The sequence below is a fragment of the Ovis aries genome, chromosome 2 (genome assembly GCF_016772045.2).
Source record: "Ovis aries strain OAR_USU_Benz2616 breed Rambouillet chromosome 2, ARS-UI_Ramb_v3.0, whole genome shotgun sequence".
NCBI lineage: Eukaryota > Metazoa > Chordata > Mammalia > Artiodactyla > Bovidae > Ovis > Ovis aries.
The window spans coordinates 88,876,448-88,894,814 of NC_056055.1; the positions used below are offsets into that span (position 1 = coordinate 88,876,448).

Consider the following 18,367-nt stretch of genomic DNA (forward strand, 5'->3'; position numbering starts at 1 on the left):
TTCTGGAGAAATGGCCCAGACCTACTAAATTTTCACCCATGGGTCCTTTTAGTAGGGAGAGAAATAAGAAATATATCCAGCTTGGAGATCCAGAATAAAAGACAGCAAAATTTTGGTTTCTAAGATAGTCTAAGATAAATTAAAAGAGATGACACAGCCATAATTTTAATTAAAGAATCAATAACATACAGAAAAGCACTTAAAATACTACATCCATGCATTTTCCACTCAGTTTAAACAGATGAAAACACTTTCACCATGTCAAGTTTGCCTTTTTCTCTAAAGAAATAAAGTTTTATAAATACAGGCCTTTCCATCCCTCTTCCCCCAGTAAGCCATGCCCTTTGGTTCCTGTGCTGTCCTTTCCACTCAGGCTCTTGTACTATATATGTGTGTCTCTGCAACCTCATTTATTCTTGGCTTCATTCATAAGTGATGGCTGCATACATAAGTGATATTGTAACCATATAAAATGACTTCTGTAACATTTAAGTCATCATTTTTGTTTCACAGACATGCCCATCTTGCTACACTAATTGCTAGATAGCAGTGTGTGCATTATTAACCCATCAGTAATTAACCCCCATCTCTACAATTAGGTATATCCTGGTACTGCTGCTACTGCTAAGTCACTTCAGTTGTGTCCGACTCTGTGCGACCCCAGAGACGGCAGCCCACCAGGCTCCCCTGTCCCTGGGATTCTCCAGGCAAGAACACAGGAGTGGGTTGCCATTTCCTTCTCCAAGGCATGAAAATGAAAAGTGAAAGTGAAGTCGCTCAGTCGTGTCCGACTCTTAGCGACCCTATGGACTGCAGCCTACCAGGCTCCTGTGTGCATGGGATTTTCCAGGCAAGAGTACTGGAGTGGGGTGCCATTGCCTTCTCCAATATCCTGGCACAGTGGTGAAGAATTTGTCTGCCAATTCAGGAGACCCAAGGGATGTGGGTTCCATTCCTGAGTCAGGAAGATCCCCTGGAGGAGGAAATGGCAACTTACTACAGTATTCTTGCTGGGAAAATTTCATGACAAGAGGAGCCTGGTGGGCTACAGTCCATGGGGTTGCAAAGAGTTGGGCACGACTGAGCATATGTATGTATGTATGTGTGTACTTTATCATATTATAAACATTGAAATACTTTTCATTGTGCACCTGGGGTGGGGGGGGGATGGCAATTATTAAGTACAAAATCTTAAAGAAAATCTAAAACTAGAAAATAGAAATCAACTGATCTGGACACTAAATAGAATACCTACTAAACAGTGGTCAGCCAACATGTCTATTTCACACTGGCTCCCAAGGAATAACTATTTTCCATCTCAAGTGCATCTTTCTTCTTTCATATTTTAAGAAATTGAAACTTCCTCACAAGTGAATAAATAATGTCTTTCCGTTACAAGAGTTGCTCCCCAAATTACCAAGAAGGCTGCATTTGTGCGGGCCCACGTGTTACACACACTACTTGCTGCCTCTTCATCCTGCATTTATTTTCTTTTTAAATCAGGTGGATGAGGAGATTCCAATTATTTCTGTAAAGAAGGGAACTTGGCAGTTGAGAAAATATACTTCTCTGCAGAAATGAGAGCTTGTGAAAGTGCCCAGAGAAGTTAAAAACAAAGTAGGAGGGAAGATACTTCATTGCAGCATTATTTTCAAACTAAAGCTTTCAATGTACCTTTCATACACTGCCGGTAGAAATGTAAAATAGTACGGTCATTTTGGAAAACAGTTTGGCAGTTCTTCAAAAAACTTAATTTAAACACAGAGTTACCACATGACTCCACCTAGGTATATGCCCAGCAGACTTGAAAACGTATATCCACGCAAAAACTTGCATAGGAATGTTCATAGCAGCAGTATTTATAGGGCAAAGATGGAAACAAGTCAAATGTCCATCAAATTATGAATACGAATATAAATAAAATGAGGCATATACAGTGGGATACATTATACAATGGGACAGTATTCAGTTATAAAAAGGACCAAGTATCGGAACATCCTATAACATGGATAAACCTTGAAAATACACTACATGAAATAAGCCAGACACAAAAGGCCACACATTGTATGCTTCCATTTATAGGAACTGACCAGAATAGGATATTACATAGAGAAAGGAAATAAATGAATGGTTTAAAGGAAACAGATTAATCCCAGGAGTTGGGAGAGGGAGAAATGAGGAACAGTTGCTGATGGATGCAGGGTTTTCTTATGAGGTGATGAAAATGTCCTAGAATTAAACACTGGTGATGTTTGTACAATATATTAAAACCCACAGAGTTGTATACTTTTAAAGGATGAATTTTATGATGTGTAAGTTCTATCTCAATTTTTTAATGAAGGAAAAACAGAAAGCTAAAAACTAATTTCTTAAGGGAAATCCTGAAATGAGAAAAAAACAAATCCATACTTCAGCGTGAAAGCATGTCATATGAACAGACATAAGCACATCTCACCAAATTCTGATCTGATGAAAAACATGTGAACATTTCAGTGGTATTACTACTGAGGAAGGTAATTATTCTGGCAAAGAGTGACTTCTGCTAAGGAACAGAAGTTAAGAGAATTGCCAATGGAGAGAAAGACCTAGATTAAGAATGATTTTAACACTTTCCAACTGTGTGTGGCCTTGGACAAGCCATGTAATTTTTCCATGACTCAGTTTCCTTTCCTGCAGAGGAGGAATAATAACCTCTCACACGTTCTTATAAACCTGCTGAATAAAGTAACATATGTATAAGGTTTAGCAACCTGCCATGGACAAAGTAAATACTCAAATATTTACACAGAAATAGATTATGTGTAATACTGTGTAATACCACCAAATAATGTTCCCAAAACACAAACATAAAGAAAAACAATTTAAAAGGGTATCATGTGTAGGAGGCTCATGGAGCAGCGATGTGGCACATGAGGAAACTGGCTTTTGAAAAAAAATTTTTAAATATGGAAAATAAAATCTACCCCTGTTTTCTACACATTCCAACTTTTCAGGATAGTTTCATTAGAGCTTATTTAAAAGCAAATTATCTCTTAATCACAAAGAGGCTTTTATTGAATCGAAGGCTGGACCTTCTAGACATTGAAAAAGTCAGTGGAGGGACTTTCATGGTGGTCCAGTGGTTAACACTTCACTTTCCAATGCAGGGGATACGAGTTCAATCCCTGGTCAGGGAGTTAAGATCCCACATCGTCAAAAAACCAAACCATGAAACAGACGCAATATTGTAACAAACACAACAAAGACTTAAAGGAAAAAAAAAAAAAGCCAATGGAACACAATATTGCAATCAACTATACTTCAATTAAAAGGAAAAAGAAAAAGTTGGTGAGACAGTATTCCAGGAGTGGCTTATCAGGGTTCTCATACTTACTGGTGTTTGTTTACTTGGAAGGCCAGTAAACATGCAGATTTCCAGGCCCCATCCCAGAGATTCTGATTCAACAGATCTGGGTGAGAACCTGAGAATCTCATTTCCAACCAGCTCTTGGGTGATGCCAATGCTGCTGGTCCAAGCACCAGACTTTGTGGAACACTAGCTTAGATGACACAACATTCTAATAGCTCAATTCTTTTTTTTTTTTTTAAGTGAATTATCTCACTTTAGGGCAGGTTTTAGGAACTATGATTACCTTAGTAATCAGGAAAGGAATGAAAGAAAGAAACAGGGTTATTAAAAATAACAGCTAGGATTTATTAAGTTCTTACTTACATATGAAGCATCATTCTAAATACTCTACATTGCTTTATTTGATCAATTCCTCCTAGCCACTTTATAAGGTAGGTACTCTTATCCTATCCCCATTTTATAAATAAGGACAGTCAGCCCCACAGAAGTTGAGCAATTTGTCCAATATTATATAGTCTGTGTGTTTGCCATATATGCACTGCTGAAAATTTTAAAATCCAGTAGAATCCATAATATCCACTTGCTGATATAACCGGAGAAGGCAATGGCAACCCACTCCAAAATTCTCTCCTGGAAAATCCCATGGATGGAGGAGCCTGGTAGGCTGCAGTCCATGGGGTTGCTAAGAGTCAGACACGACTGAAGCGACTTAGCAGCAGCAGCTGATATAACTGTATATATTTGTGTTGTATGTGTGTATCAGATAAAGATCAGATAAAGAAAAATAAAAGACAATTCTCTGAAAGTCTCAAAATTCTAGAAGTATGAAAATAAGAAAAAGATCATTTCACTGAAAAGCCATAATTTCTCTTTTCTATTTTACAAACATATATTAATCTTCTTTTTCAAAATGATAATCACTCATCTCTTAAAAGACATTTAATGAATTTCACATAATCTGACTCCTCAGAACTGAAATTATCTTTCTCTAGCCACTTCCTCTTTATTTAAGGACAACAATAGCCAAAATTTCTAGAAGACAAATTTAACTTTTATTTTAAAACCATCTAGTGATCAAAGTGCTTACAAATCAAAACTATTTTAAACATTGTTTGGTTAATGAAAGATCTTCTATTGAAAGATTAATGAGTAAAGATTACATACCTTGTTTTTAAAATAAACCTCAATTGGCAAAATGAAACCAGCATACCCAGATTCTTCTACTTTGTAAGGTGGATCTTTGCACACTGAAACATTAAAAAAAAAAAAAAAAAAGAATATGTGAGATGAGAATTATAGGCAAAAAGACATTCTTCTTTCCTTTAAAAACAAGAAAAAATAAATAAATAAATCCCATCCTTCCACCTACATCGTTCTCAATTTTCATGGGCCCTTGCCAAGCCCCAGCTAACTCTCTGAGTTATTCCTTATTTCTTGTTTAGAATCTACAATAATAATATTCCTATATAAATCAAATATGTTAGTTATTTATTCAAGTCTTGATAAGGGCTAGAGCATCAGTGTCAGCCATGGTCATGAATGACTTGACCTCAGTTGTTAAACTCTGCCCTAACACTTTAGGGAAATTGAGGACAGCTCCTTGTGACCCAAAGCTTGAATACAACTATCAGTTTCCTAACAAACATACTATCTATGTCTAGTCTGTGATGTATATCACTCTATCCCAAACCTCTCAGTTCTCCGAGATATCCTAATTTTCATTTCAAAAAGTCACAGGACCACCCTCCTTCCTTAGAAAAATCCCAAACCAGGTATCTCCCAACATCATTAAGACTCACTATTCTCCATTACCTCCACCAAAGAATATTTACTGAAATACTGTGATACATATAAACACTTCAAATCTATTTATATCATAAGAAAACATAAGAAACAATAAGGTTTTTGTATTCTTACAAAGAAAGACTTATATAGACTTGGGAAATGAGATATGTCCTATGAGCTAAATATGATTCACCCCACTAAAATTTCCATTCATTCAAAATCAATCACAAGCCAACTGAAACTATTCTAGTTAAGGCTGCAATACTGGTAGTCAATATCACAAAGAAGTAGAAATGTGCATGCTGTACGTCAAGACCGTATAGCACAGAAGCCAGTTCTGCAGGGCTCCAACCTACCTTTTCAACCTTCCTCCTTTTGTTACCCACCAAACCTCTTATGCTGCATCCAACTGCACTGATTCACCACCAACAGGCCCAGTATTTCCCACCTATGATCGGTCCTCTTCCTGTCTCTCATACTTTGATGCTACTCTTATTTTCTGCTAGTTCCCATCCCAGTTTCCTCACAAAGCCTTTCCAGCCCACAAGGTACTATCATCTCTCTCTCTTTACCTTCCTGAAGTATTAACTGTCTGAAGCACTGATTTGACACTTAACAGACTTCCTTTTTATCATATATTCAGGGGCCTCATCTCTAATTCCCTTTCACTCCTTAAGGACAGAAACATTTGCTCAGGAACATGAAGAGTGTCCAGGGCTCAGGTACACCTGGATGCCAATCTGGGATCCATCTTGAATTAGCCAGGCCACCTTTGCAAAGTTACATCAGTGGTCTGAGCCTCAGGTGCCTCATCTGGACCATGTAAGGGTCAAACAGGATGATATATGTGGAAGACCCAGCGCAGGTCCTGGCACATACAAGTTCTCAAGATGTGACAGAAGCGAGGCAGGAGCTCTAACCTGCACAACACCCAATGTTCACGTAACTTTCTCCAATGAAAACAGAAAAAAGAAAACAAGTACAAAGCCCTGGATTTGGATTAGAAGACTGAATTCCAGGGCCCTGGACTAAGGATTCTCTACACAGCTACAGCTCCATTCCTTTTAAAAGGGAGGGACAGGTACACAGTGCTATATTTAAAATGGATAACCAACAAGGATCTACTGTATAGCGCAGGCAACTGCTTAATGTTATACAACAGCCTGGATGGGAGGGGAGTTTGGGGGAAAATGGATACATGTATATGAATGGCTGAGTCCCTTGGCAGTCCACCTGAAACACTATTAATCAGCTATACTCCAATATAAAGTAAAAGTTTAATGTAAAAAAAAAAAGGGGAACAGGAGTTAAATAATTTTTAAAAGAGAGAAAGAACATCATGTGTACATTGTAAGCACGGCTGTCAAGACTCAAGAAGATTATATATGTGGGGAAATACAAGTCTAAGGCATTTTTAATGCAGAAGATAAGGATGATGTACTTAAAAATTAGTTAGACATTCCATGAATACAAATACAATTACAAACAGTTACACTGAAGACAGGATTTTAACATTAGGCTATCTCCTGTAGCCCACTTTAGGAAAATTTCTCCAAACTGACATCAGAAGAAGTAAATGATGAATGAGGCATCTCACCTGACCTTACAAGTTTCTCTAATAAAAAATGAAAAAAGCAAAAGGGCTCAGAGTGGCTTCAGCCCATCATCCACTGACCACCTGCCAATCTATCATGAATTATCAAATGCCCTGAATGCTGAGTGGGGGCGGGATGCCACTAAATGCATGGGCACCCCCACCCCACCCCACCCAGAAAGCTAGTATTACACCCATGACATTTCCAGGCTGCAGAGCCCCTTTCCAGAACAGCAGTTTCACTGGCCAGGTTGCTTGGGATTTAATCATGCCAATGTCATTTGAAGGAAGTTTATTCTGTGGGCTGCTGTACATGCCAGAGAAGTTATAGCTGTTCCTCTATACACCCTTTTGTATAATTCATTTTCTCTATTTTGCATGCAAATTGCTCCTATTATAGAAAACAGCTGTTAATGAGCACATCTTATAGTTGACGGTCTTAGTTTTCTTTTTTTCCCACCCTCTAAAGGAAATGATCTGTTATGTATTACTATTCCACAGAAGTCTGGTTTTATAAGAAACTGTTTACCAACTCATACCTCAATTATTTTTAAATGCAGTATTTTTCATCAAAATGAACAATGTCTGTTGAATACCCTGAGTTCTTAATTAGAAGCAAACAACAGAAACGTTTTATTCACAGTAAACAGGACAGAAAATCAGTAGCAGTGCAAATACAAATTTACGGTTCTAATCTGAAAAAAAAGTCAAATTGAGGGAAGTAGTTTGGTTTATTTATTCAACTGTTTTATAATCAGAATCATTAACATGAGTCTCTAACCCTAAGAATCTATTAAGATCTATGTAATAAGATGCTAAATGTCATTAGTTATTGAGGGTATACCCATCTTTAGAAAGCCATCAATTTTTTTTAGGTGACAATAAAATGAGAGATTCATATTCACTTTTAAATTATATGCATTAATTAAGTAGAAATCACTGGGAACTCTTATTCCTGTCAAAATCCAGCCCAGATGTTAGCTCTTTCTGAATGTCTTCCTGTTTTTCTTCCAAGCTTCTCCTGCTGCACTTATGAGGCAGGCTGATAATATTCAGTCACCTCTCAGACTCCTTACTAGACTAAGCAACGTAAGGTCAGCAACACCACCATTATTATTTGAGCACCAAATAATAGGTGCTCAATAAATTGTTGAATTGAATTTCTTAAAGATTCATGCCACTCTTGATTTTGGGGTTAGTCAATGCAAACTGGTATATGTAGAACAGATTAACAAGTTCTTACTGTATAGTATTAGCACAGGGAACTATATTCAATATGCTGTGATAAGCCGTAATAGAAAAGAATACAAACAAGAATGTATGTATATGTGTAACCGAATCACTCTGCTATACAAAGGAAATTAATACAACATTATGAATCAACTACATTTCAATTAAAAAAAAAAAAGACTCATGACACTCTGCTGATCTACCATTGCTAAAGAAGTTGCAATTCCACAAGCAGCAATGAACTGATATTAACCAGTCAAATTCCTCTCCAAACTCCCTACAATCAACATAATATTATAAAAATGGTAGAAGTGATAAAAAATGTTGCCACAGAGAGGTCTTCTCTTGAAAGTTGAGCATCTAATGTGGAACTGGTTCTAACTTTTGTTAAGGACTTGCCGCAGCTGCCCATCAATAATTATTGCATTTACTTTATTCATTGTGCTAAGCCCTCTAGAAAGGAAACATACTAAACTCTCTCGGGTTTATGTAGAGACTGGGTATTACCGTGGCTTTGGGCCCAATGTCCCTTCCAGTTGGACTCCTTCTCTGCCTGCTTCCGTTGTACCACATCAGAGCCCCTAAGAAAAGTGAAGCAGGTACTATATGGCCATCTTGCTGTCCCCAACTGTTCTGTGCATCTAGGATTAACATCTAGGATGGGCATCGCCCTGCCACTGAACATGGCCAAGACTTCACATTCCCGACATTTTGAAAAGAGCAAGAATCAACAGCTGGATTTTCTGTTTTAATAAGCACGTGCATGCGTGTGTGCACGCACACACACACACAGATTCTGCCATTGCTTCTACTCAGCCCATTTCAAGACAGGCATTTCCAAATTTTTAAAAAAAAATGTTTTTGCACTTTGTGTCACTTCCTTATTTCCCTGAAAATATATTAAAGATAACATCAGGCAATTCATGAATTGTATTGTTGAGTTGTTTTTACCTTGTTGACTTTTTTTTTTTCAAATTCAAATGCAACTGTGAAAATCTAATTGTTTTCTATGCAATAGAAAACAGTGGCCACACGAGATAACGCCGAAAAACTTTCACAAAGTTATAAAGACGCAAGCTAGATATAGTTAGCTAGCTGGGCAGATGTGAAACACATGGCTCCCTCCTCAGGACTCACCACTCCAGGACCAACTCAAACAGACTTCGGCTGGAAAACCTTCAGCCAATACTCCACAACAAAAACGGTCCTGTCCCTCTCCTGGGTTCAGCCTTTTTTCTCATTGATCCCATTAGCTAATCCTAATATACAAACTATGATCAAGCCCCACCCTCACACTAGATTAATTCTGTGCTTTCCAATGGCTAAGGTTGTGTCTCAGGCCTCTTTTCATCTCTGAACCCAGCCTAGTCATTATGAAACGCAGTAGAATTAATAAAATGTAACTTTAGTATGACCTCAAAGGAAGAGATGGAGCAAGCCTGGAAGTTGAGAAGAAATGCCTGGGTGACAAACAGAAAGTATGAGCCTGAGTTTTGCATCAGGAAAGTAACAGCATAACAGAACAGTCAGTATAAGAAGAAACACTGAAGATGATGAAGACAAAAACAGGTAATAGGGAAGAAGCTTATCCACTTCCATAGAGAATTCACACCAAACACACTTAGAAATTCACATCCAAACCCAGGAAGGGTGAAATGGGTAACACATATAAAAAAGGCATTGTTAATTTTGAATGTTGCACAAAACTCCTAGACTTGGAGTAAGAGTTCAGGACTCCAAATTGGCTATGTTGAAAAAATCTTAATGATGATACATAAAAACAGCTTCATTGTTTAGCAACTTGGAATCTTTATGTATAGACTCAGAAGATCCATGGCTCTCTCCAGAAGGGGGAGAAAATAGATGATTTTTTTAAATGTATGCACATTTTCAGCTTTCGGAGGAGTTGTATCACCAGCCCATCTAGCTGAGGTTAAATCAATACATTTCATCTGGAGAAGACATAACCACCTTATTAAAATAAGACCCCCTTCATAATCATTTCTTCAAGGATCATATAACAAGCCAGCAAAGGAGTAGAAAATGGCAACCCACTCCAATATCCCTGCCTGGAAAATCTCATGGACGGAAGAGCCTGGCAGGCTATACCGTCCATGGAGTCACGAAGAGTCAGAAGACAACTGAGCATGCATGCAACACACATAGACTGCAGGACTTTAGTTCCCTAAATCCCAGTACACAGCTGTGAAAGCACAAAGTCCTAACCACTAGGCTGCCAGGGAATTCCTGCCACGTCTTAAGATGTCAGTAATCTAGGTGCAAAATTCACCAAAACACAACGTCATATACTTCAAAGTTGCAAAAAGCTGGATTTTAAATGTCCTCATCACAAAAAAGAAATGAAAACTATGTGATGGAATGACAGCGTTAGCTGATGCTATGGTGGGAATCATTCTGCCATGTATAAATGTATCCAATCAACATGCTAGACACCTTAAACTTATATAACGTTATATGTCAAGTATATCTCAATAAAACTAGAGGGGAAAAAACAAGCCAACAAAATAAGCCAACAAAATACAGAGATTGCCTAAAACAACATATCATTAAGAAATGTTAGGAAATATTAAATATAAGTCTTCAAGCTTATGTCTTTCACTAAAGTTGATAGCACTGACACCAGTTTGTCCCAAGCTCCTTCAGTATAACTCAGTATACAGCACTGCTTCAAATGACTGGCCCAGTGGAAACACATATCCCAGCTAATATGATAAGAAAGAGCAAAACTAAATCTTCAGAGAAGGCTCAACCTGGAGACAGACCTAATTATTTTATTGAGAATTATTAAATCAAGAGATCTATCTTAAAGAGACTATCACTTTTAAAGTTAAACCTCGGGCAAAACATTTTTCAGAATACCATATTGCAGAAGGTCCATCAGGGAAAGCTACATGGAAAATGATCTCTTAGGGAAACTAGAGAAGTAACAAAGAACCTCACAATACGTGGCAGGCGCATCTTCATTTCAATGCATACTACCACATTAAAAAAACACACACACACAACTGGTCATTAGAACTGTTAGTAGAAATCTAACTTTTCAGAGCCACTATGAAAAACAGTACGGCGCTCTCCTCAAAAAACTGAAAACAGAACTACCATATGATCCAGCAATTCCACCCCCAAGTATATACTCAAAGAAAACAAAAACATTAATTGGAAAAGATACATGCATACCAATGTTCGTAGTAGCATTATTTACAACAGCCAAGATATAGAGGCAACCTAAGTGTCCATCAACAGATGAAAGGATACAGAAGACATGGTGTACATATACCACGTGAAAGAGCACTCAGCCATAGAAAATGATGAAACTTTGCCATTACAACAACATGGATGAACCTGGAGGGTATCACACTTGGTGAAGTAAGTCAGAAAACAAATATATTATCACTTGTATGCAAAATCTAAAAAATAAAGTAAGATAAATCAATGAATATAACAAAACAGAAATAGACTCACAGACACACAGAACAAACTAGTGGCTACCACTGGGGATTAAAAAAAAAAAGAAAGGAAAAGGGGCTTGATATGGGTAGGGGATTAAGAGGTCCAAACTATTATGTATAAAATAAATGTACTCATAAAAGCTACAAGGATATATTATACAGTGCAGGAAATACAGCCAATATTTTATAACAAGTTTAAATGAAATATAAGCTATAAAAATTTTGAATCATTATATTGCACATCTGAAACTAAATATAATATTGCTTTTCATTATTTAATCAAATATATTAAGAGCCACTGAAGAATCTCACTTCCTAAAATAATCACCTCATGATTTTTGGAATAGCGTTTAAGTCACCAATCCTTGGGACAGTCCTTCAGCATCAAAGTTTTACCCAGTTTTTTATCCCAGGTTTTATACTTGGTCCCTCTATCACTGAGACTGATACCACTTCTTATTTAGAGGGAAAAAAGGAATGGTATGTCTCCATTAATAAAGTTATCCTACCTTCTCACTTTTTTCAATTATGTTAGCCTAAATAATTCAATTCAAGAGGCACTATATAATCATAGGGCTACAAAGTTAAGGCTGGCTTCCAAATGCCTCAGTGATAAAGAATCCATTGGCTAATGCAGGAGCCACAGAACATGTGGGTTTTATCCCTGGGTTGGGAAGATCCCCTGGAGAAGAAACAGCAAACCACGCTAGCATTCTGGCTGGGATATTTCCATGCACAGAGGAGCCTGGAGAGCTACAGTCCATGGGGTCCCAAAGAGTCGGACACGACTGAGCAGACACACACAGAGATAAGGCAGAATCCTGCTCTCAGGCAGATGACAGTCTAGCCAAAGACACTGTCTGCTAAGTGCAGGTTCTATTCTAGGAACTGGAAATAGAGCAATAAACACAGCTGACATGGCCCCACACTGATTAACCTTATGTCCACCGCTGGGAGGCAGGGAGGGCGAACAGGAGGGAAGAAAAAATACATGTACAAGAAAATACTGAGAGAGTATTGGATAATAGGGACTTCAGTGAAAATACAGCAGGCTGATGTGAAGAAAAATGGGAGTTCCTCCTTATTTTAGATGAACATTTCCCTCCCTGAGAAAGTGACATTTAAGCTGAAACCTCAAAGAAAAAAAGGAGCAGGCTATGTGTTAGCCAGGCAGGAGAAAAGGCCCTATTTATGTTGCTTACAGAGACAGATGTGTAAACAGCCTAAAGAAAGCCTGTCTTTACACCTGCCTCCAGGGCTGCTTACCCGGATTTTCCTCTTCAGCTGAGGTGAAGGCTACTTCCTCCTTCCTGAACATTCTCTCCCATTCTGTATTCACCAGGTAACACTCACAAAGTTTGGCTCTTACAATCTCACAGTTTGATTTCTCAAATCTTAAATCCTCCCAATGCTATGAACTTCCAAGAGAACAAAACATCCACTTACAAAATCTTCAGGAAGATCCTTCATCATGAAGGTTTCTTTAGGGAGCCAGAATTCTTGGGAATTGTATAATCTAAAGAAAGAGTTGTCTGTTTGTTTAAGTCTGTCCCTTGAAATAGAGCTCCTAAACACAGGACAGAAGGGAGCATCTAGACCAAACGCCAACCACAAAAAAGGAGTGGATTTTAAGTGCAATCTGAGAAAAAGAAAGATCATAAGTATAAAGCTACCTACTCAAGGGAAAGCAAACAATGCTGCAAGGGGAAAACCACCACATGAAGCGAGAAACAAAGGAAGAATACAGACGTGATGACACCCGAAATATTAGGATACAGAAGTTACGATTTCCCCCTTTCCTATTAAAGGGATATTTTCCAACTTAATTTTTTTCTTTTAACAAGTACACAGTGTGTAAGAGCCACTTTTAAATGTGGTACATCCATCTTTTCATGTAGAGCATGCAATTCTTACTACTTGCCCTTTAAGTATTCAAAGCAAAGGATGATGAAGTGATGTTATACACAAGACAGATATCGACTGCATTAGGGTGACAGAAGTGGCAGTGTGTTATAAAAATAAATAAATATAGTCAATTAAAGTTAACACTCATTTTCTGTTTTAAAAAAATATACAACTGCCTAAAAGATCACTACGACCTAACTTCACAGAAAGTCCAAAACATAATCATCCCCAAAAGGTCAATGATTCAGATTTTAATTTATTTTTGCTTTATTCCCTTTTCAGTAGGAAAAAAATAAAATAAAATACTTCCAGGAAAGCAAACCAAATTGTCCTAATTTTAGAGAAAGAACTAAAAACAAAATTCCTTTTCAGCATCTTGTGGATTCTACTTTGTTTTTTCTGTTCGGCATTTTGCACAGAGATAGCCTATCCTAAGTACACTAATTGATTTAAGCTCCATTAGATATTACAATCGGAAAAGGCAATGGCACCCCACTCCAGTACTCTTGCCTGGAAAATCCCATGGACGGAGGAGCCTGGTAGGCTGCAGTCCATGCGGTCGCTGAGGGTCGGACACGACTGAGCAACTTCCCTTTCACTTTTTACTTTCATGCATTGGAGAAGGAAATGGCAACCCACTCCACTGTTCTTGCCTGGAGAATCCCAGGGACGGCAGAGCCTAGTGGGCTGCTGTCTATGGGGTCGCACAGAGTCAGACACAACTGAAGCAACGTAGTAGTAGTAGTAGTAGTAGTAGATATTACAATGGCACCCCACTCCAGCACTCTTGCCTAGAAAATCCATGGATGGAGGAGCCTGGTGGGCTGCAGTCAATGGGGTCGCTAAGAGTCGGACACGACTGAGCGACTTCACTTTCACTTTTCACTTTCATGCATTGGAGAAGGAAATGGCAACCCACTCCAGTACTCTTGCCTGGAGAATCCCAGGGATGGGGGAGCCTGATGGGCTTCCGTCTAAGGCGTCGCATAGACTCGGACACGACTGAAGTGACTTAGCAGCAGCAGCAGCAGCAGATATTACAAATGAAGACAGAATGGGGCAATGCTCATATGATGGCAACTGTTCATACATCGTGCATCCAAGAATGTGGTTCCTGTTACGCCTGACGATCTTTCAACCTTCCCAAATAAACCAAGAAAAATACTGTAGCTCCACTCTCGTAAAACGAGTGTTTTAAAACTGATTCCAGAAAACCCTACACTCCAGTGTAAGAACTGCTTTCACAAAAGCAATAGAGCACTAGCCCCAAACAATGAAAATTTAAATAGCCAAAGGACCAATCCTGGGTTTTAGATACAGAATTAGGGTTCTTTTTACATGAAAAAAAAAAAAAGAAGTAAGGCACTGCTAAAATAAAATCTGATATCACTCCTCAAATATACATTATAAAAATTTAACCATATCATTAAAGTTATGATTTTTTTCCTTGCTCCTACTAAACACAGTAGTGATTTGGTGTTTTCTGTCTGTCCTGACTATAAAAGTGAGCTACACTTATTTCTCAGTGAGATTAGCAGTTCTGACATGTCTTTGAGCTAAACAGAGATACATACTAAGAGGAGAAAACCAGCTTCTACTCGTCTTGAAAGGGTCAAATTTTATAAAATACCTTCTTATTATCAAATGCAGTACTAGTTCTAAGGTACTTCTCATGGTCTCTGAATTCCAGGATTTAATGGGGGAAATAGTACAAATATAAAAGAGAAATCAGAATGAACACAAAACCCACTAATAGTCAACATTATAGGTCAGTTCAGTTCAGTTGCTCAGTTGTGTCCGACTCTGCAACCCCATGGACTGCAGCATGCCAGGCTTCCCTGTCTTTACCAACTCCAGGAGCTTGCTCAAACTCATGTCCATTGAGTCAGTGATGCCAACCAACCATTTTATCCTCTGTCATCCCCTTCTCCTCCTGCCTTCAGTCTTTCCCACCATCAGGACCTTGTCTAATGAGTCAGTTCTTCACATCAGGTGGCCAAAGTATTAGAGTTTCAGCTTCAGCATCAGTCCTTCCAATGAATATTCAGGACTGATTTCCTTTAGGATGGACTGGTTGGATATCCATGCAGTCCAAGGGACTCTCAGCGATCTTCTCTAGCACCACAGCTCAAAAGCATCTATTCTCCAGCAATCAGCTTTCTTTACAGTCCAACTCTCACATCCATATGGGACTAATGGAAAACCTATAGCTTTGACTAGACAGACTTTTGTCAGCAAACTAATGTCTCTGCTTTTTAATATGCTGTCTAGGTTGGTCACAGCTATTATTTCAAGGAATAAATATCTTTTAATTTTATGGCTACAGTCACCATGCGCAGTGATTTTGGAGCCCAACAAAATGAAGTCTCTGTTTCCATTGTTTCCCCATCTGTTTACCATGAAGTGACGGACCAGATACCATGATCTTAGTTTTCTGAATGTTGAGCTTTAAGCCAACTTTTTCACTTTCCTCTTTCACTTTTATCAAGAAGCTTTTTAGTACTTATGCACTTTCTGCCATAAGGGTGGTGTCATCTGCATATCTGAGGTTATTGATATTTCTCCTGGCAATCTTGATTCTAGTTGTGCTTCTTCCAGTCCAGCGTTTCTCATGATGTACTCTGCATATAAGTTAAATAAGCAGGGTGACAATATACAGCCTGGACGTACTCCTTTTCCTATTTGGAACCAGTCCATGTCCAGTTCTAACTGTTGGTTCCTGACCTGCATATAGGTTTCTCAAGAGGCAGGTCAGGTGGTCTGGTATTCCCATCTCTTTCAGAATTTTCCACAGTTCATTGTAATCCACACAGTCAAAGGCTTTGGCATAGTCAATAAAGCAGAAATAGATGTTTTTCTGGAACTCTCTTGCTTTTTCCATGATCCAGCGGAGGTTGGAAATTTGATCTCTGGTTCTTCTGCCTTTTCTAAATCCAGCTTGAACATCAGGAAGTTCACGGTTCACGTATTGCTGAAGCCTGGCTAGGAGAATTTGGAGCATTACTTTACTAGCATGTGAGATGAGTGCAATTGTGTGGTAGTTTGAGCATTCTTTGGCATTGCCTTTCCTTGGGATTGGAATTAAAACTGACCTTTTCCAGTTCTGTGGCCACTGCTGAGTTTTCCCAATTTGCTGGCATACTGAGTGCAGCACTTTCACAGCATCATCTTTTAGGACTTGAAATAGCTCAACTGGAATTCCATCACCTCCACTAGCTTTGTTCATCGTGATGCTTTCTAAGGTCCACTTGACTTCACGTTCCAGGACGTCTGGCTCTAGGTGAATGTTCACATCATCGTGATTATCTGGGTCATGAAGATCTTTTTTGTACAGTTCCTCTGTGTATTCTTGCCACCTCTTCTTGTGGTGTTCTTGCAGAGTTCCAAAGAATAGCAAGGAGAAATAAGAAAGCCTTCCTCAGTGATCAATGCAAAGAAATAAAGGAAAACAATAGAATGGGAAAGACTAGAGATCTCTTCAAGAAAATGAGAGATACCAAGGTAACATTTCATGCAAAGATGGGCTTGATAAAGGACAGAAATGGTATGGACGTAACAGCAGCAGAAGATATTAAGAAGAGGTGGCAAGAATACACAGAGGAACTGTACAAAAAAGATCTTCATGACCCAGATAATAATGACAGTGTGATCCCTCATCTAGAGCTAGACATCCTGGAAGTGAAGTCAAGTGGACCTTAGGAAGCATCACTACGAACAAAGCTAGTGGAGGTGATGGAATTCCAGCTGATCTATTTCAAATCCTAAAACATTATAGGTAGGGACCAGCAAACTGAAAATCTTGGGAAGAACCTAGAGAGAAACAAAGAGGGAGTCAGTCACTGGGTTTCATTTTGTGTGTATAAAGAAAGCAGGTATGAATCTGCCAAAAGGAGGAAAAAAACTTTAATGAGTGGTAATTATTCTAGAAAAAGCTTAGTAGGAAGAGATTATAGTCCAGCTGGAGTGTGGGAGAAACATTCCAGTGGATGGGTAACTTTATTAGGGATTTCTTCATGGTTCTTTTCAATCTAGAGATACTAAGGTAATAAGTTCCCTAAGAGGAAGGTGAAAAAACAGGATATTAGAAAAGAATTAAAGAGCCAGTGGCTAGCCATTTTAATCTTATTTGGGAATAATAGAGAATCACTTAAAGCTTTTTTGAAAATAGAAATGAAGGTATCTAAATTAAGCCCAATGCACACTGAGCTGTTGCTCCAAATGAGCCAAGAAAAGGGAGAAGTGCAGAAAATTGAGACTGAACATGAAGAAGGAGGAAAAAGAGGCTGCAAGTTAAGATGGTCCTAGAAAACTACTGTATCCCTAATAAAAGTGAAAGAATTCTCAAGCATATGGCCAAAGTTTACTGAAGGAATTGTAAAAATGTTCGCTAACCTAAAGCAGTTTAGTTCAGTTCAGTCGCTCAGTCGTGTCCGACTCTTTGCGACCCCATGAATTGCAGCACGCCAGGCCGCCCTGTCCATCACCAACTCCCGGAGTTCACTCAGACTCACGTCCATCGAGTCTGTGATGCCATCCAGCCATCTTATCCTCGGTCATCCCCTTCTCCTCCTGCCCTCAATCTCTCCCGGCATCAGAGTCTTTTCCAGTGAGTCAACTCTTCGCATGAGGTGGCCAAAGTACTGGAGCTTCAGCTTTCGCATCATTCCTTCCAAAGAAATCCCAGGGCTGATCTCCTTCAGAATGGACTGGTTGGATCTCCTTGCAGTCCAAGGGGCTCTCAAGAGTCTTCTCCAACACCACAGTTCAAAAGCGTCAATTCTTCGGCGCTCAGGCTTCTTCACAGTCCAACTCTCACATCCATACATGACCACAGGAAAAACTATAGTCTTGACTAGATGGACCTTAGTCGGCAAAGTAATGTCTCTGCTTTTGAATATACTGTCTAGGTTGGTCATAACTTTTCTTCCAAGGAGTAAGCATCTTTTAATTTCATGGCTGCAGTCACCACCTGCAGTGATTTTGGAGCCCAAAAAAATAATGTCTGACACTGTTTCCACTGTTTCCCCATCTATT

The 18,367-nt window shown here is 38.8% G+C and overlaps 1 protein-coding gene across 2 annotated transcripts in view; it reads right to left on the minus strand.

Moving 5' to 3' along the window:
• MLLT3 (MLLT3 super elongation complex subunit) overlaps positions 1-18,367 on the minus strand; it is a 277,045-nt gene that overhangs the window by 118,772 nt on the left and 139,906 nt on the right. For both annotated transcript variants that reach the window (XM_004004397.5, XM_042243478.2), the window contains exon 3: positions 4,514-4,596. In XM_004004397.5, coding sequence (XP_004004446.3) covers positions 4,514-4,596 — 83 coding nt within the window. The remainder of the gene's footprint in view (positions 1-4,513; positions 4,597-18,367) is intronic.